Source organism: Malaclemys terrapin, chromosome 7 (assembly GCF_027887155.1).
Source record: "Malaclemys terrapin pileata isolate rMalTer1 chromosome 7, rMalTer1.hap1, whole genome shotgun sequence".
Taxonomy (NCBI): domain Eukaryota; kingdom Metazoa; phylum Chordata; order Testudines; family Emydidae; genus Malaclemys; species Malaclemys terrapin.
The window spans coordinates 111,170,761-111,194,729 of record NC_071511.1 but is presented as its reverse complement, the minus strand read 5'-3'; the positions used below and the strand labels follow the sequence as shown (position 1 = coordinate 111,194,729).

General features: G+C 39.0%; 1 protein-coding gene across 2 annotated transcripts in view; it reads left to right on the top strand.

Moving 5' to 3' along the window:
- Positions 1-23,969, top strand: part of INPP5F (inositol polyphosphate-5-phosphatase F) — a 105,938-nt gene that overhangs the window by 53,098 nt on the left and 28,871 nt on the right. For both annotated transcript variants that reach the window (XM_054034309.1, XM_054034310.1), the window contains exons 4-10: positions 6,430-6,558; positions 12,725-12,892; positions 13,255-13,311; positions 16,187-16,385; positions 17,883-18,062; positions 21,841-21,908; positions 22,643-22,767. In XM_054034309.1, the coding sequence (XP_053890284.1) occupies positions 6,430-6,558; positions 12,725-12,892; positions 13,255-13,311; positions 16,187-16,385; positions 17,883-18,062; positions 21,841-21,908; positions 22,643-22,767 (926 nt within the window). The remainder of the gene's footprint in view (positions 1-6,429; positions 6,559-12,724; positions 12,893-13,254; positions 13,312-16,186; positions 16,386-17,882; positions 18,063-21,840; positions 21,909-22,642; positions 22,768-23,969) is intronic.

The window sequence follows — 23,969 nt, the reverse complement described above, 5'->3', positions numbered from 1 at the left end:
AATGCACCCTCAGACTGTATTAACTTTCACTGTAGGTTGGAAGGAAAAGAATACAGAGTAATCTGATCAGATGGTCAGTCTCTGCAAATTCTGCAGAGGTTGAAGCTATTGTGGGGGCTTTTGTGTAAGCCACAGAGGGGAAATTCACACCACCTTTAGGCTCAGGCTACCCTCACTGCAGAGATACAGAGGGGAGGATAGTACCTATGAAGGTAAGATCATCAGGAGCTTCAGTGGGAAATGACTGACCCCCACTTTTATTTAGTGTGTATGTTCATGCTTATTTTGTGGTTTTCAATAGGATATCTTCAGCACTATAGAGCTAATCTTGTTAGTAAGAAATGCTCCAGTCTAACAAATCCAGAATGTATTCTTTAAATGTCATTACAATTAAGGTGTATTGACATTTAAGGTTTATAACTAACTGGGAAATGAAATCTTCTAAAGAATTATTCATTCAACAATTATGGGAAGTTGCTGTTGTGTGGCAAAGCACTCTTTCTGTCAGACCCCCTTTTGGGGTCTGAGTGTGTTACTTCTACATTATTAGCTCCTGCCTGCCCATGGTCTTCTAGCAAGTTGTGCAGAAATAGGAGTAGAACTGCATGAATATGTGCATCCAGTGTTGCTGACAAACCTCCCACTAGGATAGTATCTGGTAACTATATTATTAATAATCACCCATCAAAAATCAAAATTTCACTCTTCTGTCACAAAAATTTGTGGAAGAAAACACCCAGATAATTGTCAAGGAATCTATATAGCTTATTCAGGTTCCTGGTAATCTGTAGTGGAGACTTGAAGATTAATAATAAAACTCTATAGTCTTTTTTCTCCTTGGTGAAATTTCATTAGAAATAAAATGATCATGTTATTTACCTCCGTTCTAAACAAGAGATTATGGAAATAACTAATTGCTAACTAGCAGAAAATCCCTGAAAAGACACAGATTTACTGAATTTTACAAGACCTAGTCTACATAAACTGGACCAGGACGTTTGTTTAAAAAAAAAAAAAAAAAAAAAAAAAGGTAGGTGGACTGGATGGCTCATTGAAATATATAGAGCCTTTCATATTTAGGACAGGGTTTTAATCTGGCAGACGTCACTAATCACTGAACTGCAAAATGGCGTATGTCAACTGGAAATTAAACTATGGTTTTTATGTTCCTACTTGAATAAGTGATATTGCTCTCACATCTAGTTATGAAAACTTTTTTATTTTTGGCCTTCCTGATGTTTAAATTAAGATTTCTGTAAAAAAGTTCTGTTAATAACAATTCTCTGAAATAATCTGAGGTTTAGTGATTTCATTCTGACTTGTAGCATGAATAATTAGTGCACGGATGACCGTTAACAGATGGTAATTTTATGGTCTGCAAAATAAAGGACTGAGTTTGTAAGCCTTTGATTCAGTCATAACTACCTGTCAGACATAAATGTGTTATAAAGTGTTTAATTTTAGATTGGATGTTGATTATTCAAATGCTTAGAAAACGGTGGCTTTGAAATGTAGTGCTGCAACATGGTACCCAAAGCAATAGTCCACTAGATTTCATGAGGAACTGTAGATATCTTCTTTGCCTTATCATGATGTAAGTGTAAGCTGTGATGAGAGAAACTTAGTTTGAAAACCCTATACAAAATATCTCTGTCCCAGTGGAACAGTTCACATCTAACGGGGAAACAACTTTGTGATGAACTTGGGGGACATCTGCATTTTTTTTATTATGATGTATAGCTCTATTAAATTATTATGATATTGTCTGCTACACGGGTGCCAGGAGTTAATGTAGTCCTGGAGGTTTTTACACACGTGCAGGAAGACAGGCAATAGTTCTAGATAGCCTAATCACTGATGCTTAAACAATATGGGTGTCAAGACACCAGGTTTTTGTCCCTGTCCGGGGGGGAGGGGGGCGACAGTGGAGACTATTGGCTAAAGACTGTAGGCTTGCTAATTATTCTTAACTGCTGTAATGAATGCAGAGGAGTAGAAAATGGAAAAAAACGCAGGGGAAGGACAGGAATAGACAAGGTGTTTAGAATCTGCTGTTAAAAAGAGACTTGTGTGTACGGGGGGACGGTAGTGGTAGGGGTTGTGATGTTGCACTCCATATACTTATGATCTGAATATGACATAAGTGAGATGTACTTTATGCAAGATGTCTCATGTAAGATATCATTGGAAAGGTTATGATTTACTGAATGTAATTATCCAACTTGTGTGCCTGTATCATTTCTGTATCTAAAGTTAGGAATATGGCTAGATAACAATTACAACTGGGTGTGTATTGGGAAGGCACCCACCCACCATGACACGCCATCAGATTTGATGGGCCATTAGGAAGGAACAACAAGACTGTGAAGATAGTAATCTCTCTCCTTCCTGGGAGTTATGTCATGGGACATAACTCTGACACTACTAGGTCAGGTGGTCTTGTCACTTGATACTAAACACTATCTTGGACTTCTTGTAACTTTCCATTAAAAGGAAAGAGGGGGGTCAAGTTTGGGAAACAAAGGATCCCCGCCTTATGTAAATCTTATTTAAGGGCGGGGAGGAAGGCAAAGGGGACTCTACTCCATGGTCTGTCTGCCCAAGAAGAAAGACTGCTAAAGACACCTGAAAGGGCAGGCAAGTGGGGAGTCCACATTGAGACGGGGGTCCAGTCTGAAAAGAAATATAACTAGAACTCTAAGTTACAGAAACTTTGCAACCTGCCTGAAATAACATTTAGGGTAAGAAATTACATTTTGTAACCTCAGCAAAGAGTCCTGTGGCACTTTATAGACTAACCTGTTTCCTGTTTCTTAAGTATATTGAGCTTAGCTTCCATATTTTGTTTTATTTGCTCGGTACTCTGCTTCGGTCTGTTATCTCTTATATTCATTTAAAATTCACCTTTTGTAGTTAATAAATTTTATTTCTTGTTTATAATATAACCCAGTTTGTGCAATTTATAATTTGGGGCGGGGGGTAAAGAGGCTGTGCATACCTTCCTCCACATTGAGGGAGGAGCCGGATTTCATAATATCCCTTTGGGTGGACACCTGAGTGCTGGGGCAAATCACTTAAGCTGAGTCTTCTCGGGCCTGGTCTACACTGGGGGAGGGGGATCAATCTAAATTACGCAACTTCAGCTACGTGAATAACGTAGCTGAAGTCGACGTACTTGGATCTACTCACTGCGGTGTCTTCACTGCGGTGAGTCGACTGCTGCCACTCCCCTGTCGACTCTGCCTGCGCCTCTCGTGTCGATGGAGTACAGGAGTCGATGGGAGAGTACTTGGGGGTCGATTTATTGTGTCTAGACTGGACGCAATAAATTGACCCCCGCTGGATCGATCGCTGCCCGCCGATCCGACGGGTAGTATAGACATACCCTCAGTGTCTGTGTCATTCTGCAGTTGGGTGTGGCCCTGCCTGTGTGTGTGCTGGAGGAGGCTTAATAGCCTGTCTCAGCAAGACCGGTAAAAAGGGTGTCCAGACTGGCAGAGCAGGCTGGCTCAGTGGTATCTCAGCACATCAGGTGGCATCTTAAAGGCGGGGGACAACCTTCACAGGGTGTAGGACTAGACCTTCCTGGTAGGATGCTAACACCCAAAGGGCCCTCAGTAGGGCTGAGGAAACCAAGGGAGTGTCTTGCATGCAAGTATTATTTGTCCATAGATCTGTATATCGCTTATGTTTTGTCAGAGTAAAGTATTTGTAGTTCAGAAGTGCCTTCGCAAAGTCTGTTACTTGTTCTAGCTGTCACAATGTTCCCGAAGGGTTCAGCTGTGAACCTTAGTGCACACAAGAGTAGAGCTCTAGATGGGGTGTGCTTAAGCAACTGGGGAGAGTTGTGGAAAAAGTCTAATAAATAATCTCTTACTGATTGCCCAGTGATTGAGAGAAGTATTTATAGATTCCAAATTTTTATGGAGCATTTTTGAACTTTAGTTCAATGGTAAACCTTTTGTAAAGATAGTAAGACTTGGCATATTGCTGTTGCTTTTATCTCTCTCACGTACACAAACAATGTTGTGTTTGAGGTAATGTCATTAATATGTCGCTTCTAAGGGTACGTCTACACTACCCGCTGGATTGGTGGGTAGTGATCGATCCTCAATCGCTCTGCCATCGACTCCTGTACGCCACCGCGGTGAGAAGCGGAAGCTTCTAGTTTATACCTGTATAAACTAGGTATACAGAGATCATAGTGAGAAAACAAATTACAGCATGTGAAATAGTGTAATTATTATAGCCCCAGTAAATTGAAATAACTTCAGTGAAATGTATATAGCTTGATTACTTTGCATTGGTATTCTATCCTCACAATGAGATTTAACAGATGCTATAGTTTGTCATTGGTGCGGGATTCTAAAGTTGCTTGCTAAAAGAGAATGATGTGCAAAACCAGGGGAATATATGTTTATGGGCTAGGAATTTAGTGGTGTTATGTAATAATGGTCAAACATCCTCATTTAGCATCTTTTTCCAATCTTAAGTGTGACTAACTTGAAATGGGGAGGCAGACTTGAATTACTTCTGAAAAGATAGATGAATATACCCTATATTAATACATGGAAGGAAGTGAAATTACATATTGTGGTATATTTGGAATAAATTCTAGACAACGTCACTTGATCACAAGGAAGATATAATTGTACTTTGCCCAAAGGGTAAACAATGCTAATGTGTACCTTATCGCTAACTTGGAGGGCCTTAATTTAGTTCTTGATTGCAGGGCTCACGTGGCACTGCCTTGGTCTGTCCTTGCAGTGTTTTCCAATAGTCAGTGCCTCAGTATTGCCAAACCTGATTCTTCAGTAAACATGAATCAGGCCCCCAAAATCATTATTTGGTTTAAAGATGACAAGATTTTTAAAGTTGTATTTTTATTCATCTTCTATATTTTTGTGCCTTTAGGGTTCATGTTCTCAGTCTCTCTTCACATGCATGGAGGTGTAAAACTTTTTTACAAATGAAAGCTGAGATTCTCACATAATCACCTGACTCTAAATGGGGAACTGGGGCTTTAGAAAAAAATATCAAATATCATGACTTTTGATGAAATCGCAAGACTTGACAACATTGCAGCACATGATGAACATGTAATACTGTATATACCTATGTACAGATAAAAACCCCATCATTTAGCCATAAGGGAGCTTCTCTAGCTCACAACTGATCAGTACCTGTCACACTGTTGCTCCCTGTAGGAGGTTGGGGAAAAAGCCAACTAATTATAATAATGCTGTAAATCTAGATAATCCTGGATTTTTATAACTTTAAACTTATTGCCAGTCTAAAGATACAATTAAACGGATATGCTAGAAGGTGTATGAACTTACCATCCTTTTACTTTCTGCTTTTTCTCTTTCTGTAACATGGTGATTAGTACCTTTTGGTTTGTTCAAGGTAAATAGAATTGAAGATCTGAACTAACGAATCTTTGGTAATTACTTACTGATGCCTATGGACAGATTTACATTCTGCCCTTTGGGGAGGCAGAGAGAAGTAAAAGTAATTGCTAGTGTGCCATGTCAAAGGCAAAGATGAGGAGACGGGGGAGAGTGTCTCAGAATGGTTCAGCGTTGGATGAAGGAACTAAGGTGTACAAGGCACCATAAGTGTAGTTCCTCTCTTTACTGATATACATTGGTATTTTAGGATTAAAAATATTTGTGTATAAATAGAAAATGAAACTCTCATGTATTGTATTCACAATTCTTTAACTGTATCATTTTTAAAATAAGACATAATCTGCAGTCTTTTCTGAAGACACAATCTGAAAAGGTGAGTGCACTTAACAGGGAAAAAAAGTGACTTCTGTTTTATCTACCAAACAGAAGAGAAATTAGGACAGAACTGTAGAATTGTGCACTGGTATGGTCATAAGTAAGTAAGATTTGAGCTTTGGAGTGAATGATTTGAATCTTGCAGAATTATCTATGGAAGTACTGCTATTAACCAGTAATTCCCTCTTTAAAAAAAAAATTTATTCAGCAATTTAAAATATCAATGTGACTTCCAAAGACTAGCATTACAATTAACAGAGCTTTTTATAATCCACGTTTGTATTGTTTAGTGGTAGTTCAGTATTGACAAGCATTCTTTGGTGGAGCATGCTTGTACTGTACATGTCAAAATACTTGGTTTGATTTTTGTCACCTTTTTTTTTGTGTGTCTAAGTAGTTACTGCAGTGAATAAAGAACACATTATAAATCATGCAATTAACACTGCAAGAAGTAGATGGAAAGATGTAAATACTTTTTATTATTGAACTCTGATGAAGATATTAGCATTATTTTTAATCTTACTGAGAGTTTAAGTACATGTTAATGAAATTTAATTTTATTTAAAAGGTAGTAAATAAAAATTGCTGTTGGGACAAATGTTAAGTATCAACTTTAACTGACACAGTATTTTTTATTATTTAGCTCTGTAAAAAGCATCACTTTGGGATAAATAAGCCAGAGAAGATTACACAGTCTCCAGATGACTCTAAATTTCTACTCAAGACCTTTACTCAAATTAAATCAAATGTGTCTGCATCAAATAAAAAGAAGGTGAGGATTTACTATTTAATTTGTGTGGTTTTTCAAAGCATTTTTAATTTAGTGATTTGAAGGCTGTGGTGAATAACCAGAGTAACATAATACACCCTGTAAAGAAAACCAGTAAAAGACCTAGAATTATGTAGTATATAACACAAAGAAAACAAATTGACTTCCATCCTGAGTATTTCATTTTAGTCCTCATGCTCGTTCATTTGATTTTATGTAATATAGATTTGCAGAAGGTGGGCCCATAGCATTAAATGTTCAACTGTTACAGAATTATATTCACTTGGAATGGAAAGTACATTTGAAGAGTTCTCCTGATGAAGTGGAGTTAATAGAGATATTTTTCATCTTTATAAAACAATTTGCTAGTTATAAAACTAGTTGCTAACTCTGTAATAAGGAGAAAAATTGTGCATACAAAACATTCTTCTATCTTATAACCCTAATCATAAAGTCAACATCTTGAAACAAAATCCACGAGGATGGAACAGAGCAGAGATCTGTAGATACTGCCTAATTAATTTCAGGACTAATTTCAGTTTCCAGCAAAGTAGAAAAACAATTCAACTTTTTACCTGGAAAGTAGCCTGAAAAGGATACAAACACTTCAAATTATTTTTGGATTTGTGTACCTAGTGGATGAGAGATGAAGGTTTTTCCAAACTCTGTAGTAAGAAACCGTAAGTGACACTCAGGAGCTAAATCTAACCAACAATAGCACATGTGTACATACTGTATGCAATACAAACAAGCTAGTTTCAATGATTTCAGCACTTCAGAACACTTCTCTAGATGATCCCCATGATCTACTAAAACTGTAATTTCTACATCCACTGTTGTACACTGCTACCTTGATATAATGCGACCTGATATAACATGATTTCGTATATAACGTGGTAAAGCAGTTCTGCAGGGAGGTGGGGCTGTGCAGTCCGGTGGATCAAAGCTAGTTCAATATAACGCGGTGTCACCTATAACGCGGCAAGATTTTTTGGCTCCCAAGGACCGCGTTCTATTGAGGTAGAGGTGTATCTGGTGCTTTTTAGTTTTTTGTTTTTAAATCCTCAATGGAGTAGAATAAACCAATGCTGAATTAGTTTGAGACTTTTAAAAAAGTAGACTGACCTCACACAAAGTAAAATATCTTCTTTATGCTTTTAAATAACATGTACAGTCTAAAGGGACAGTGTGGTTATTAATGCATTTATTTTTGTGACCACCTGTTATTTATTGCAAGGTCTCTGCAGTCTGACTTGGTATGTGGTTTCTCCCAATAATTCTTCCTAAATGTTGGGGTCCTTCCATAGAATCCAGATGATAGGATTGACTTAAAGGGAGGTTCCCCTATGTATTTGTGGTAGGTGTGTCCAAGTCCTCCCATGTTACTGATAAATTTTGATAACTTGAAAACTTCTGATTTAAAAACAAGTGGTTCCATTTTTTTTTTATATTTTGAGGAGATTGCAGAACAATATTTTGTGATAGTTGGAGGTATGCTTTTAGGCTCATGCTGATGTTAAACTCTCATAGAGATAATGCTACAAAGAATTTTCGGTTGAATTCTGTCCTGTAATGAAGTGCATATACACATCCAACAGTTGTTAGGGGAACTAGATGGAGGCTTAATCTTGAATCAATATTTTTTTTTTTAACTTATAGTATGTGTTCACTGTTTAATATAAGTACCTCTAAGCCACTTTTTTTCTATTAAAGATTTTGGTTTGGCACTTGAATCTATGGGATTGGTATTTTTTAATCACTTTTATTGAACAAGGTGTTAGCACTTTGAAGCTTGATAATGTAATCATCCAGTTATTGATAGTAACAATACGTAAAGAGCAAATAAAAGAAGAGACTCTTCATAAAACACTTAATGTTTTGAGTGTGATCTCTAGGAAGATTTTCCTTGTGGCAAATTGTGCTTTTGAAAGCACTGTACTTGATATATTTTGGGGGTAGCATTTTTGAGGCACCAGTGGAGAACTGGTTGATTCATGGATGATGTTATCTAAGTTAAACAGTTGTCACATGTAAAATAGAAAAATGTTTTGTCAAAGAACAGATGAGTTGACAGTGTTTGATTTTTATAATGTAAACCTCTTTAAAAAGTTTATTTCTGAAGATGTTTGATAAACAATCATAGCTTGATACTATGACATTTTATCTATAATGTCCTCTACCTTTTCCTCCCTTGTGCATTTTTTCCAGTAACGTTAAATACATATTTTTAATACACTTGTCATTCTTGATACTGATTGGGATATACTTTAAATATTATTAGTTTTGTATTGCTGTAGTATCTGGTAGCCCCAACAACTTGCACCCTGTTGCCCCAAATAGTTAACAATAAGAACATAGGACTGGAAGGGACCTCCTGGATCATCAAGTTCAGTCCCTGCTATCGCAGGCAATCATGTTATATAATCCTGTTCATAAACATATTAAGCTCCATCTTAAAACGGGTTAGGTTTCGGGCCCTCACTACTCCTATTGGAAGGCTATTCCAGAACCTCTCTCTGTTGATGGTTAGAAACAGTCTTCTAATTTCCAGCCTAAATTTACTCATGGCCAGTCTAAATAGACAAGAAAAGTAAAGGGGATGGGGAGGAGGGGAAGGTTTATAACATACAAAATAATGGTTTACAAGCCTTGAGTTAGTTCCATAATGGGGGAAAAAAAATGTTGGAGGTGGAGTTGGGCAGGGGATGGTAGGAGTGGAATACCTAAACAGAGAGGCAAAGGAAGGGGAAACGAGAAGAGGAGTGGGGAATTCCATGAAATCTGCAAGGGGTTTTGCTGCTGTTGGTTTTAAACGGAAGATGCTTGGATACTGTGGAGATGTGTGGCAGTATAAAACCCACATATAGAGGGAGGGAAGGACTGAGAGTGGCATGGAGGGAAGTGGGGTTAAGAGACTGTGTGTTGGGGGGGTAGAGGAGGGAGCTGCAAGCAGCCAATCAGTAAAAGGGAAGAGTATTTCTAAAGAAGTCATTCAGGTGTTGCATTTAATTTACCTCTATGGTCACATGCATTAGGGCACAAGACTTCAGTGTCACCATTATAGGTAGGCATGGAAGGATTTGATTTTTTTATTGTAAATGTCGATTTCACTATACACACAAACAAACAAAAAAATTCCCGTGGATGATGACTGCAATTTACAGGCAGGCGAAGTAAGAAAAATGTGGCTTGAGAATTTACTAGAGTTTGAGGTAAGGATATTTCCTTTGACATTTGATGTTGACAGTTTGTGTTTTAACAGTTATAAAGCTTTAACTTCTTAAGTCTACTATGATTAAATAATTGTCTGACCCCGATAATTTCCAGCAACTGTGAAAACTTAAATTGATAAATAAAAAAGCTTAAAAATAAACATTTATGTTAGCGTCAAAATGATAACAAAATGAAAATCAAATTCTCCAAGCCTAATTACAAGTTAAGAAGTTTCTTCAGTCATTTTCTTGACTTTCTTTTCCTGGGTATACTACCTGTTAAGGTGACAAGTGAGTGTCTTCTCTCCTGAAACCATATCAGAGCTGCACCTATCCTGGAGCTGCCATAGTCTGGCAAGCAGCTTTACATGCATACATTTCTTTTTCCTTTTAATTTCATATTCTGTCTGGGAAGGCGAGATAAATGATAGTTTATTTTGAGTCTTTTAGATGCTAATCTAATTGAAGGTGATAGTTTGATTGGTCGTTAGAAAACACTTTATAATCTCCAGTGTAAAAATCGGGCAATTTTTTTTGTCTGTAGTCTGTCCTCTCCTCTCTCTTGCAGCCATTCCCCACCTTCAGTCAGCAGCAAATGTATTTAATTTGTCATGGAAGTAAGTCCCCACTCCCTCTTCTTGTTGAAGGCGGCACTGCTGCTCAGAATGGCTATAGCAAAGGGGAGTGTGTGGGTGGGTGGAGAATTCACAATGTTTCACACCCCCACTCCCAGAGCTCAGTCTGGCTTACCTGGCTGAAACACTCAAGAGGGAGAGTTTAGGCCCCCTGCTTAGCACTAACTTTCAACTGAAGGTGAGATTCTACTGGTAAAGTATTTCTCCTCAGTTGAACGTTCAGTTTTTTAAGTCCTGCTCTCTGTTCCTTTGAGTAACATAATAAAAATTAGTATTTTTATAAGCCTAGGTGTTAACATTGAGTTTAAATATTTAGAAGAACCAAATGGTGGAATGTAAAGATGTACATCAATAATGATGTGGGCCACTTCTGTTGGTGGCTTTGTATGGTAGCTGAAAGCCACCACTTCACAATATTTGGATACTTTAACACACGTTTATTTCCAGAGTACAGTAAATCGTGGATTTTGTCATAGGTTTGCTCTAGAAAAATTTGATTGAAAATACCAAATTTCCATTTTTGTTTGGGACTAATATCTGAAGAACACTGGTTACTGATAAGTGTAAATCATAGAAAAATTTCATTTGATAACTTCTAGCTCTGTTGCACATACAAGACCCCATGTATGACTCTGCAGTAGTGCAAGTGACCCCATAATTTCAGTTTGGCTAGATGCCACATATTTGTGTTCTCTGAATCAAACTAACAAATGTCCAATTTCTTGCTGTCATTAAGATTGTCCACTTGCTGTTTTGCCTTGCTACTGTTTTTCTGGACATTCCCTTCTTACAAGATGGGTTCAGTGGATTCCTTGTCTGCTGCCCTTAAAATGAGAATGGGAGGCAGCAAGAGGGACTTCGCTGGCAATTCAACGTAGCAAAAATGAGTGACCTGCTCAACTGGTCTTTTTCTCAGAATTGTGGGCAGAAGAGGCTGAAGTGGAGATGGTTACCATCTACTACTTCTGCATGGCTTAGAATCATAGAATATCAGGGTTGGAAGGGACCTCAGGAGGTCATCTAGTCCAACCCCCGGCTCAAATCACGACCAATTCCCAACTAAATCATCCCAGCCAGGGCAAATCATCCCAGCCAGGGAACTATGCAGTAAGAGCGAAAGATGGCTGCTATGTGTGGCCCTAAACTCATCTGTTTCTTCTTGATTTAAAGACCTCAGCTGAAAACTGCTTCCTCGTGTTCTCAAGATAGTTCTTTTAGAACAATTCGTCAGCCCCCTTCGTCAGCCCATTTGCCTATGTGGCCACACAGCCCCAGAAGGCACCCAGATTGGAGTAGCATTCCTCTCTTACAAAGACAATAATAGGCATTGTTACAAATTTACATTGTGGTGCATTTCTAGATCTTTTTCATTTCAGCTGAAATATGTTGAAATCAACATTGTGGAATGATTCCCACTTTGGCTCAGAATCCAATTTATCTCTGCTGAATAAATCCAAGGGGCATAGGGAATTTTCATTTACTATAGTCACTTCTAACTTGCTGGTTTTATTACAGACAGCGATGTAATATTACCTCAGCATCTGCAGCATTTTTCTGTAGCAACAAGGCCTTTCTAAGTGCAAGAGATCCTTATCCATCCTATCCGTTTATTTTTGTTCTGTTCATGATCATGAGAGGAAGAATCTTTCACATGCATCTCTCTCCTTCAGTCAGTTTTGACTTTGAACATCCTTCTGAAGAATCACTAATAAAATAGCTTAAATCACCAAAATTATTCCAGGTGAGATCCCTAACTTTTATAGATGTGACTGTGACTGCTTGCTTGATAAGTGCCTGTGGTTGTCTTCATAGTGTTGAAGTTAAAAAGAAGACTTGGGGCTCAAGTCTACTCAGAGAGACTCGACTCTAGCAAAATTCTTCTATTAGTCTTCCAATTCTAGATTGAAATCTCCATGGTAATATTCAGTAGGTTGAAATCTTGAATGAAGTTAAATTGAATAAACCTGAGTAATTTAGCAAAACATTTTGTTAGGCCAATAGTTTTCATAAAATTCCCCAAATGGTTTATAAAATATGTTCATATCCAGCTTGCTTGCACCACCTTCTGGATACTGTTCTTGGAAAAAATGCTTTGCGATACATGAGATGCACAAGGAAAATTGCATTTGTGCCCAGCACCTCTAAGAATCTACTACTACTACTACTTTGTTTTATATTAAATTTGATCTTGCCTACATCTACATGGGCCTCTTCATCAGGAAAATTTGTTTTTGTTAGAGTGTGCATGCTGGTCTGCAAGTGTCCTTACCTGATTTTTATTTAGCTCCACTAAAAAGGTAATAATATTCTTCTGTCTTGCAGATAAAAGAAAGTAAGGAGAAGGAGAAACTGGAGAGGAGATTATTAGAAGAACTCTTCAAAATGTTCATGGATTCAGACTCCTTTTACTACAGTCTGACTTATGACCTAACAAACTCTGTCCAGAAGCAAAGCTCATGTGAGAAGACTAACTTGCCACTGTGGAGGAAAGTAAGTATTTATATGTCAGAAGAGGACTGCCCAGTCTGTGTTTTCAACATACTGTATTTGTTCTGAGTCCTAGTGGTATTGATTTTGACACTTTTAAAGGCCAGATCACCAACTGGCCCTACATTAGGTTTCTACATAATGAAAACAAAATTAAAAACTACCAAGAACATGTCTTGGTCTGAGATCTGTTCAAAATGTTTTGGATTAAGGGGGAGAAAAAAAAAAAGAGTGAGCAGCGAAGGGTTGGATAACCAATTGGAGTTATTGGGTAGTTTAATTCATGTTTGGGATCACATCTGTCTCTTTACTGAGAGGCTCTGAAAAACCTTGTTTAAAATACTGCCATTTTTATTCTCTTATAGGTTGATGACAGATTCTTTTGGAACAAACACATGATTCAAGATCTCATCAATACTGATGTGAGTAATTGTTTTCTAAAAAGTGTATCCTAAATGTGTTAAAGCTGAGCACAATTCAGTAGAGGTGGTCAGAAATTTTCTAACATAGTTGTCCAAAGGAAAATACAGGTTTGTTGCAATGGAAATATTCTGTGGGATTATGTTGATTTTAACTAAACTTTCCACAGAAACCTGCCTGTTTTCCTGGTAGCTCATGTGCTAGGCTCCCCAGCACCTTGGCCATCTGCCTGGTAGGGGACTTGAGAGGACTTCTAGGCACCTTCGCAGTATAGGGGTGCCTCTTTCCCTGGTTGGCTGGCTGCCCAGGTTGGTTATGTCTGTGCAATACTTAGCACAGTGGCATCCTAGCCCTTGGTGAGGGCTCCTTTGTGCTATAGTAATACAGCTAAGTAATAGTAATACTATTCAGTGTACAAAGTGGTACTGTGCATCAAAGTATTCTGAGCTTTTGTTAGTATAGTATGTATGGCTGATATATAAGTGATAAAGCAGCAAACAACCCACTTTAACTTTTCCTTAAATATAAATATGAATTAGAAATGCTTCATTAAGACTGTCTTCTAAATTTTCAAGCTCATAGATGAACATAGTGTAATATATCACAATGATTTAAAGGTTAAAACTAACCAGTTGGGCTCACTAGAAACTTCAAAACAAAGTTTAACACTTGCCTTCTGTCATTTGTGGTTTTAAAAAATAAAACTTGGCCATTAAATGTGCCATCTTTCTGTGGGAGTCTTCTCGTTTGTTGAGAATTGCAAGACCAGGGCCTAAATATATAAAGGTTTTGTCCACAAGGTGAAAAATGTAGAAAATTAGTTTACAACTAATGGAAATATCACAAATATGACAGTTTCTGATTTTGAGCCAAAAAGAGGATAGTTTGGGGCAAATTCACATGACAATTTGTAGGAGAATAAGAAACTTGATGACTTATGACACAACTCACAGCTAATTTCAGTAGAGGCTTCCTTTTAGAGCTGTGGTGCCCAAACTTTTCCTGTAACCCCACTCTTTACCAGTAATGGAATTTGTCCGCGCCCCCCTTCCAATACTGCACAGTTGACTCAGCAGAGGAGCTTGGGCTGAAGGCAGGGCTTGGGGCAGAACTGCGGATGGGGGATGGGCTGGAGGTGGTGCTGGCCTGGGGGTGGAGAGGGAATGAGGACAGAGCTGTGTTGGGGGTGAAGCTGGGGGTAGAGTGAAGCTGTGGATGTGGGCGGAGCAGGGCACAGAGCTGGGGCCAGGGTGGGGTGGAGTTGCGGCTGGGGCCAGGGCGGGGCTTAGGGCAGAGCAGGACTGGGTGGCGCTCTGTCTCCGTCCCCCACGGGGGCTGGCTCGGATCCTGCTCTGCCCTCCGCCACATTCCTCCGTGCCCTCCTAGGGGATACTCACCACAGTTTAGGAACCACTGTTTTAGAGAATACAACTAATATCAAGCATAGTATATGTCTCTTATCTTTATTACATTTTCTTGTTTTATGTGTACATTTAGAACATAAGAAATTTATTTCTGTTTAACATTTATATTTAAGGGGAAACTAATCTAAACCATATATGCATCATTTAAGATTTGAACATTTTGGTTATTCTTGTATACTGTGTGGTTAATTGCTGCATGTGTGATGCCTGACTTTCCACAAACATGTGAGGCTCTTCAAAGTAGAAATAGTGGTTATCGCTGACATTAATTTTGATCTCTGTGCATTTGATCTGATGAACTTCTTCCATTTATGGCAACTAATTTAAAAAGATAAATGGAATGTGTAATTCTTGTGACACGATGTTGCCGGGATCAGATGCACTATTCTTTACTTGCACTACACTGCTACCTCGCTGTAACGCGACCCGATATAACATGAATTCGGCTATAACACGGTAAAGCAGTGCTCCGGGGTTGGGGTGGGGGGGAAGGCGAGGCTGCGCACTCCGGTGGATCAAAGCAAGTTCAATATAACGTGGTTTCACCTATAACGCGGTAAGATTTTTTGGCTCCCAAGGACAGCGTTCTATCGAGGTAGAGGTGTATTTTGAAAGTGACTTTAACAGAGATTCTGATGAGCCAGACAAAAAGCAGTGTAACATAAAAAGCAACTAGAGGGGAATTCCACAAAGAAGGAAAGAACTGCTTTCTCCCTCCTGAAAAGACTGATAAAAGAGAGTTCTTTTCTGAAAGCGTTCTGGAAATTCTTGAGTAGACTTTGGTACTGATCTGACATTTTAGCAAGGATGATTTAATCTTTCAACATTCCAACAGGGATACTTATTGTGGATGTTTAAAAAAAAAAAAAAATCCAATCTGAATATTCTAAAGCTCTTTGCTTCTTGTTTGGAAGGATATTATTTACCCAACAGATCTCTTCCATTTGACAGAACACTTGACTCTTGTGTTTTAAGTCGACTATTAACGGTCAGTGATCAAACCTTTTTTTTTTTTTTTTTTAAAGAAGAGTTTAAATTATTTGGATGCTGTCTGTAAAATGCAAATGAAATCCTTAAAGAATGTAACTTTTTTTAATTAATAAAGTGAGCAATATGATGAAACTTTTAGGTTACATTGTAATGCACCAGGGGAGCTCTTTGGTTTTATTTTTCACCAATCTTCCCAAAAAAACCTCTCTGGCTCCACTGATTAAAATAAAAGCACCATCGCTATCAGAAGAGAAGGCAAAAAAGGTGTTCGTACAAAATGAAGAGGCAGGGCATTCTGGGAATTTTTGTGGGATTGGACCTGAGTTTTGAGAAGACTTCTCTAAAAGCCAGAGTAACACCAAGAACACCTGCAGAAATAGCAATAATATCAAAAACCTCTGTAGATAGTTTAAAAGTAACTGTTAAAACTGGTATAGATGTAAATGTTTTTTGTAATTTACAGAACGCAGAAGTGGACTCTTGGGTTATACCCATCATCCAGGGCTTTGTACAGATTGAAGAACTTGTAGTTAATTACAGTGATGCCTCTGATGATGAGAAAAGCAGTCCAGAGACGCCTCCTCAGGAGCCAATTTGCGTAGATGATATTCACCCGCGATTTCTGGTAGCGCTTATCTCACGCCGAAGTCGGCACAGAGCTGGTAAGCAGAGTGTCCAAGATATTAACCATGTCAAAAGGGATGTGAAGGATAAAACTTCAAAAATAATAGTGCTCCATGGTACAGTCCAGAACCACACTCCAAAATTCACTGATAAGTGAGAAACAACTGAAGCACTAAGCTCTAATGTTTTGTAAAATTAGTTCCTCCAAATCTGTACAGAAAAATAAACTTAAGCTTTGTTTTTAGACCTTGCCATCCTCTAGGTGCCTTAGAAATTTTGAGGAAAAAGTGGTGATTTAAAGTTTAGATACTGTTAGTTACATAACGTCCTTCCGACACCCCCACCACATAGTATTGTTTAGCTAATGCTCTGTAGTTCAGAAGTTCAGTGCTGCTTCAGGGATTGATTCTTATTCTAATATTGTGGAATTACATTTCCATGTTCTATATAAATTTAGTTTCCTACTTAATATGAGTGTAATTACACGAACTGACTAACTTTCTTGCCTTTGGAATACTGATGTAAACCATTATAAACTTTTCCAAACTTCTGTACTTGGCGATCAGGCCAGAGGACCCTGGATGGAAAAACAAAGTATAATAGCCACAGCAGCAAGAAATGTTTAAAATGCACAGAACTAGGTATATAGATGGCAATTTAATTGCTTTCATTTGTTAATGAACCATTCTGCCTATATTCCAAATCTTGAAGGTGCTCATGGAGCTTTCTTCATCACTGTTCTGTAAACTGGAGCATCTGTCAGTCAAAGATGATCTGTAGTTTGACTTTCAATTTAGTATTTTGGCTTTTAGTATTCAGGTTTTGCTTGTACATGTTCATTTGGTAGAAATCTGCTCTATCAAGGTTATATGCCTTTTGGAACGGATTAATTATTTTATAGAGTTGTGATAACTAAACGGTGTGATCTGGATTACCGTCAGGCCCCCCCACCCCCGCCCTAACATTTTTTTCATATAGTTAACTCCTGCTATAGGGCTGCTCCAGTAGTAGCACACAACACTCACAAATCAGCACTTGACTCTTAATCTTGTTCCTGTGCTAATATGAAGGTAACACTTGCTGCAACAGTGTTTAGGGATAGAAAGGGAAGGGAAGGATGAAAGTGATGTTATCCAAGTGACATTACCACTGTGGTTTGTCCAGGAAGTACTGTCCTAATGGTAGTATTGTTCTTACAGCTAAGATTCTGCTTCAGTACAGGTGTATAGGCTGGATAGACAAAAGCAACCCTTGGGAATAGTTGCAGGGGAGGATAAGGACTAAAACCAAAGCCTTGTTTCATCTCTGCCAAATTAAAATAAAACTGGAGATGGGAGCCAGAAAAGGAACCAGACGTCAGTGTTGTCAGTTGGGATAGCCTGTCTGATTTGTCTTGTATTTCACATAATTTACTTCCTCACCACCAAAAACTCTTTCCAAAAGGGTACAGAATATCCATATTTAGGATTAATTTTTAAAAAAATTACACAGCTTTCTTGAATAAACTGATCAATATCTTTCTCTTTGTCTTCTAGGGATGCGGTATAAGCGAAGAGGTGTTGATAAAAATGGGAATGTGGCAAATTATGTGGAGACAGAGCAATTGATTCATGTCCATAATCATACTCTCTCATTTATCCAAACACGAGGCTCTGTGCCAGTGTTCTGGAGTCAGGTTGGATACAGGTACAACCCACGACCACGACTGGACAAGAGTAAGTATTAGTAATCTGTGGAGCTTGTAAAATATACCCAGATCACTTAAAAATAATTGACTTTGAACATTTAGTTATTCTATTGACCTCTTATCAACACTTTTTTATTTAAACAAAGTAGTGATGATGAGTTGATCGAATTTAAAATAACTTCTCTGTCCTTGAGTTGAACTCAATACTTGATTAAGGAGTCCCCATGTCTCCCAGAAACAGGAGGATAATTGAGTTCCCAACATAACCGTATGCACTTCCACCTCTCTTTCATGCCCCAGACATTTTTATGCAGTGGCAGGTCTTCAGGGTTGGGGAGGGGGAGTCTGGTCTACTTTGGAAATGGAAATGCTAAAGCCTTTGGAGGCAGTATGAAACTTATACCACAGAGTTCACTGATAAGATTCTTCCCTCTGCTTTTTAAGAATTTCTTCTAATCTGGTAGGAATGAAAATTTACAACACAATACTACAGTGAGTTCTGGGACATGCATTTTCTAGACTTTCTTCTGAATTTAAATGAAACCAAGAAGTTCCTGTTACATCAAATTTGAAGTATGCTAATTGGTCTCTCTCTCCGCCACTGAGATGGCACAAAAAATAGAAGAATTCTGAGTTGGAGAGAGTCTGGGCTGGTCATGGGCATCAAGTTTAGATTAGCACCCAGGCTTCTGGATTTTTTCCCAGAATGAAATTCTAAAAGTTGAGATTTGCCAGTGCTTTGTATCCCAACAGTACTCCTAGGGAAATTATGTGACAGTGCAGAATTCATGGGCCGTGCATATTTTTTGCCCCTCTCTCTCCCCCTCCCCCCCCCCGCTCCTGCAGAAAATAACTTCTCTGGAAGTTGCTCCTGCCTTTTCTCACCAGGGGGTGCTGTGGTGCTAGAACAGAGCAGCTGCTCCCGGCCAGCCCCAGCTATCATAGGGACGAGAAAGAAACTGCCTACGCCTTCTTCACAGTGCCAGTCAGGCCAGGTTAGGAGACAGGGGATATGGGGAGACAGACAACATGGGGCACATAGGGCTGCTGGGGGGTGGTCACAGACAGGGGTTCATAAGGACTAGTGAGGGAGGACAGATTGGGGCAGGGGCTGAATGGGAGTGGAGGTGCAGGGCCACGGGTGGTTGGGGGGGTGCCATGGGGATTGGGTGTCTGAGTGAGGGGGGAGGGACACATGGGAATGGGGCAGATGTGCCTGACTGAATGGGAGAGGCTAGGGATCAGCCAGAGTCTGCATGGAGGAAGCTCCCTAACAGCTCCCGCCCCCCCCCAAAATAAAAAACCAACAACCCAAAACCTGTTCCACACTTTTTCCATTCATACCCACCAACTGTCCAAGTTCTCCTTCCCAGCAGTTACTTCCCTCTCCCTCAGCTCCTTCATTACCCCTGACTCCCTCAAGCCTTTGCACTGCTTCGGAGGGGTATGGGAAATGCGGTTCTATATTGTAGTTTAAAATGAATTACTACTCAGAATTCTGTATTAATATGCCTAGTAAGGAATCTGTTTATCAAAAAACATTTCCTGAATCTTTGTTGTTGTCTGTATTGTTATAGACATACTTGCTGAAAGGCATTTTGAAATAAATTACCAAAATAATTGAAACTGGTGTGATTGTTATTTTGACAAATAAAATATGCAGAATTTTAATTTTTTGGTGCAGGGTTCCCCCAGGAGTACAGCATATTCATTATCGCAAAGAGAAAAATACTCAAAGGGAAAAGTGTTTGACAGTACTGTCATAGGATCAGAGAAACAGACAGGGTTCAGAAGTCCATTGATGTGGTATAAACCCACCACAACACAAACATGTAGTTCAGCAAGACTAGGATTTGTACGTGTGTGATATTTACTGTCTCCTATTTCTGATAATACAGACTATTTTGAACAATCGGCATTTAAAGTTAGTTGCTGATTTAGGGCTAAAAGTTAATGTTAGACTGTAAACTCTTCAGGAGAGGGACTTCCTTATTTTGTTTTAGGCGTTTTCTCTTAAAGGGAGGATTGTCTTTTTCTATATGTTTGCACAGCATCTAGCTCAGGGGTCGGCAGCCTTTCGGAAGTGGTGTGCCAAGTCTTCATTTATTCGCGGTAATTTAAGGTTTCACGTGCCGATAATACATTTTACATTTACAGGGGCCGGCGGATGGAACCCTAGACTGGCAGTGGGCTGAGCGGACTGGTGGCTGGGATCCCAGGCCGGCAGCAGATTGAGCTGCTCAGCCCGCTGCCAGCCCGGGGTTCCGTCCATCCAGGCTGGCAGCGGGCTGAGTGGGGCTGGCGACCGGGACCCCAGGCTGGCAGCAGTGTGCCACAGTAAATCAGCTCGCGTGCCACCTTTGGCACGTGTGCCATAGGTTCCCGACCCCCGATCTAGCTGAATGGGGCCTTGATCCTGATTGGGTCTCTAGGGACATGTCTACACTGTTCTGCAGTTTGGACTGGAGGGGCATGAATAGCAATGCACACCAAAGTGTTGCACTGTAACTCCCCCATGTGAATGCTGTGGGTGCAAACAAAGTTTTCTACTTCACATTAACATAGTTCTCTTCAGACAAGATTCCATTAATTTGAAGTAGGAACCTTTTAGTTTGTGGCTGCAGCATCCACACAGGGGAGTTACAGCATAGCATTTTGGTGCACAGTGCTGTTTGCACCTCCAGAGTCTGAACTGCAGGGCAGTCTAGACATGTCCTTAATGCTACCATAAAACAAAAAGTAAAGGTATATCTTTGTGGTAATGCTTAGCTTTTGGCTGTGTTAGTTAAGGTCAATATTTTTGCCAGCATAATCCTGTCAGGTTCAAGTTCTTGTAAAGCACTAACAGATTCCAATGTCTTGTGAAGAGTTTGCTAAAATCCTTGAAATAGCTGAAAAAGGATCTCTTGCCAGATCCTAGAAGAGTAAAGTGTAAATGAATTTGCACTAAAGATGAGAAAAAACAGTGACCATTAAAAACATAGGAAGATCCCTCCCCACCCCCATCATATATCAACAGTTTGAAATGCTGAAGACACTCTGTGTGTGGCATTTGTTCGTGGGGCTATGCAATTCAGTACTGTGGTGATTGGCGCTTCTGAATTCCTAGTAAAATTGGTGGGAAATTTGAAGAGGATTTCAATTAATTTGGGAGATTTATAGGTAGGTTATAGCATCTGTCGGGATCAGTTTTAATGTCAAAGATATAAAATCCTACCTCATTAGTTAAATGTATTCCAGATAGTTTCTCCTAGTCTGTGCCATTACATCTTTAAGAATATAGTCTACTTTCAGCCTTGGACACTTTGTGAACTTTTTTATTCTTTAGCAGGCTCTGTGCTATCCTATTCTAATGTTTATATTTAAACCAGCTCTACATACTTTTACAAGATTATTTAAACATTTAAGATACTTCTGAGGTGAAGGAGGTTCATATGAAGTATGGAGCTGGCATAAAAAGGTGTGTTTAAGAAAAGGAAAGAGTAGATTGGCTTGCATCCAAAGTATAAAAGAGAATGTTTTAGTTTAAGATACTCACTCACCTCTGCACTATGATGGTAAGTAAGTAGCACAGTAGTAATGTGGAATATCAATTAATTGGATCTCCACCATGTCAATGTTAGACATCAGAACGTATAGTCCATTAATATGATCCTGTAGAATGTATCATGCTACCTGCATGCACATGCAGGTTTTTCTTAACCCAAGGTACCTAATACTGTGAACTTGAATATGAGTTAATACCTTAAATATGAATCAAGTGAAAGGAAATTATTAGTTCTTCACAATGTCCTTCTACTTTGTAGGTGAAAAGGAAACTATACCTTATTTCTGTGCACACTTTGAAGAACAACTGAAAATTTACAAGAAACAGGTATGTTTTAGGCTTGCACTTCTTCTTTTATGAGTGTATTTATTACTAAAACTTAACTAGTGTGAATAGTTTAAAAATACTTTATAAACAATCTGAGTACTTTAAAAGGACAATCAAAAATTAGAACTTTAGGTATAGCACTTGATTTTCTGAATTATACAGCAGTTTCCAGAAATAGTAATTAAACCCACCTTTTTGGTAATTTTTAAATTGGGCTTGTCAAATCAGCATAACCTGATCACTTGGGTTCCAAAACAAAAATGGGGAAAAATGGTGTCTGAAGAGAACCTTGTGTTAGATAAGCTAAGCACAATTATTTATAAATCTTATTTTTTTTTTTTTACTGTTTCATGTTTTTGTACACTCTAGAGAGAGTGTAATTCTGCAAGTATCTTCACTAAGGCTACGTCTTCACTACGGGGGGGAGGAAGGGAGTCGATTTAAAATACGCAAATTCAGCTACGCAAATAGTGTAGCTGAATTCGACATATCGGAGCCGACTTACCCCGCTGTGAGGACGGCGGCAAATCGACCTCCGCGGCTCCCCCGTCGATGGCGCTTACTCCTACCTCCACTGGTGGAGTAGAAGTGTCGATTCGGGGATCGATTGTTGCATCCCGCCGAGACGCGATAATTCGATCCCCGAGAGATCGATTTCTACCCGCCGATTCAGGCGGGTAGTGTAGACCTGCCCTAAGATTACCAAACTATTAAATCATTTAATTTTTGAACAGGTTATTATTAACTTGGTGGATCAGACTGGACGAGAGAAGATTATTGGAGATGCTTACCTTAAACAAGTACTACTATACAACAATTCAAACCTTACTTATGTTTCCTTTGACTTCCATGAGCACTGGTAAGAAGACTTTTTCTAAAATGTCATCTTGTAGTATTTGCTAAAATGAGAGAAATGTTGTTGAGGGGAGGGGAAACCATTGTCTAATAGTGTGTGAAATGCATTGATTTTCACAAAGAGAGAGAGAGAGAGCAATATTGCTTCTTGTAAATGAAGATAATATAACTTGGGTTTTTCATAGCTTAGCTTGCCATTGTTTTCTGCTGGACAGTTTTGGTGTTTCAAAAAGCATCATTAGTGTTTTGGTTGTTTGCTCCAATCCTTTTCTCTTTCCTCACAGTTTCTTCAACTAACCTGCCCCTTGTAATCTATCCTTTCCTGCTCTGTTCCTCTAACCCTGTTCCTTTCAGCGCCCTCTTACCCTTCCCTTTTCTTTCCATTTAGCTCATTCCCTCTGAACTAATCCACCTCCACTCACGAAAATCATGGAAATAACAGGACTGTTTTTGCCATCACATTGTTCACTCTGCCTTTGTGTTATAGAGTTCCCCGCACCCCTTGTCTGTACTGTCCATTTAAATTGTAAGTTCTTCAGGGCAGGAAAGGTCTACTACATTGTACAGAGCCTAGCACAATGTGATCCTGTTCTTGGTTGGCCCTTAAGCACCTCCATAATACCTATGATTAATAAAAACTCCTCTGGTCCCCTTTTCTGGATCAAATGGCTGGGGAAGAGCAGAGGGCACACAGGAGGATGTTCGATCCTATTATGATGTTGCTGGAGCAGATTGCCTACTACATTTCAGTACTGAGGCGGCTGCATTCTGGTGATGGGTAATATGATCTCTACATATATTGTCTGTCAGGCTTGTTGAGCACCCTCAGGATGAAAATGACATGAATGTAAAGATTTTATCATTTGTCACTTTTTTGTTTTGCTTTTGGTTCATGCTTTAGCACCATACTATAATTGCCCCCCAAATCCTCTCTCATGTATAGGTGAATGCATCGAAAGAGATTTCTTGAGAGGCTAGAGGGAAGATAGGCAATGCTACAATGTAGCTGTTTGAGTATATTTAAAATGGTTTAATTTGCAACTGACATTTGAAAAGATTTTCCTAAACTTTGTACACTGCCCGAGAACTGCTGTGAATAAATCCTGCTTCAAATTTAGCTAGATATCAGTTTATATTTGTCTGTACTTGACTTGTGTGGTGTTGCATCATTTTTCTAGTTGAAACTTAATTTACTTTTGTGAACTC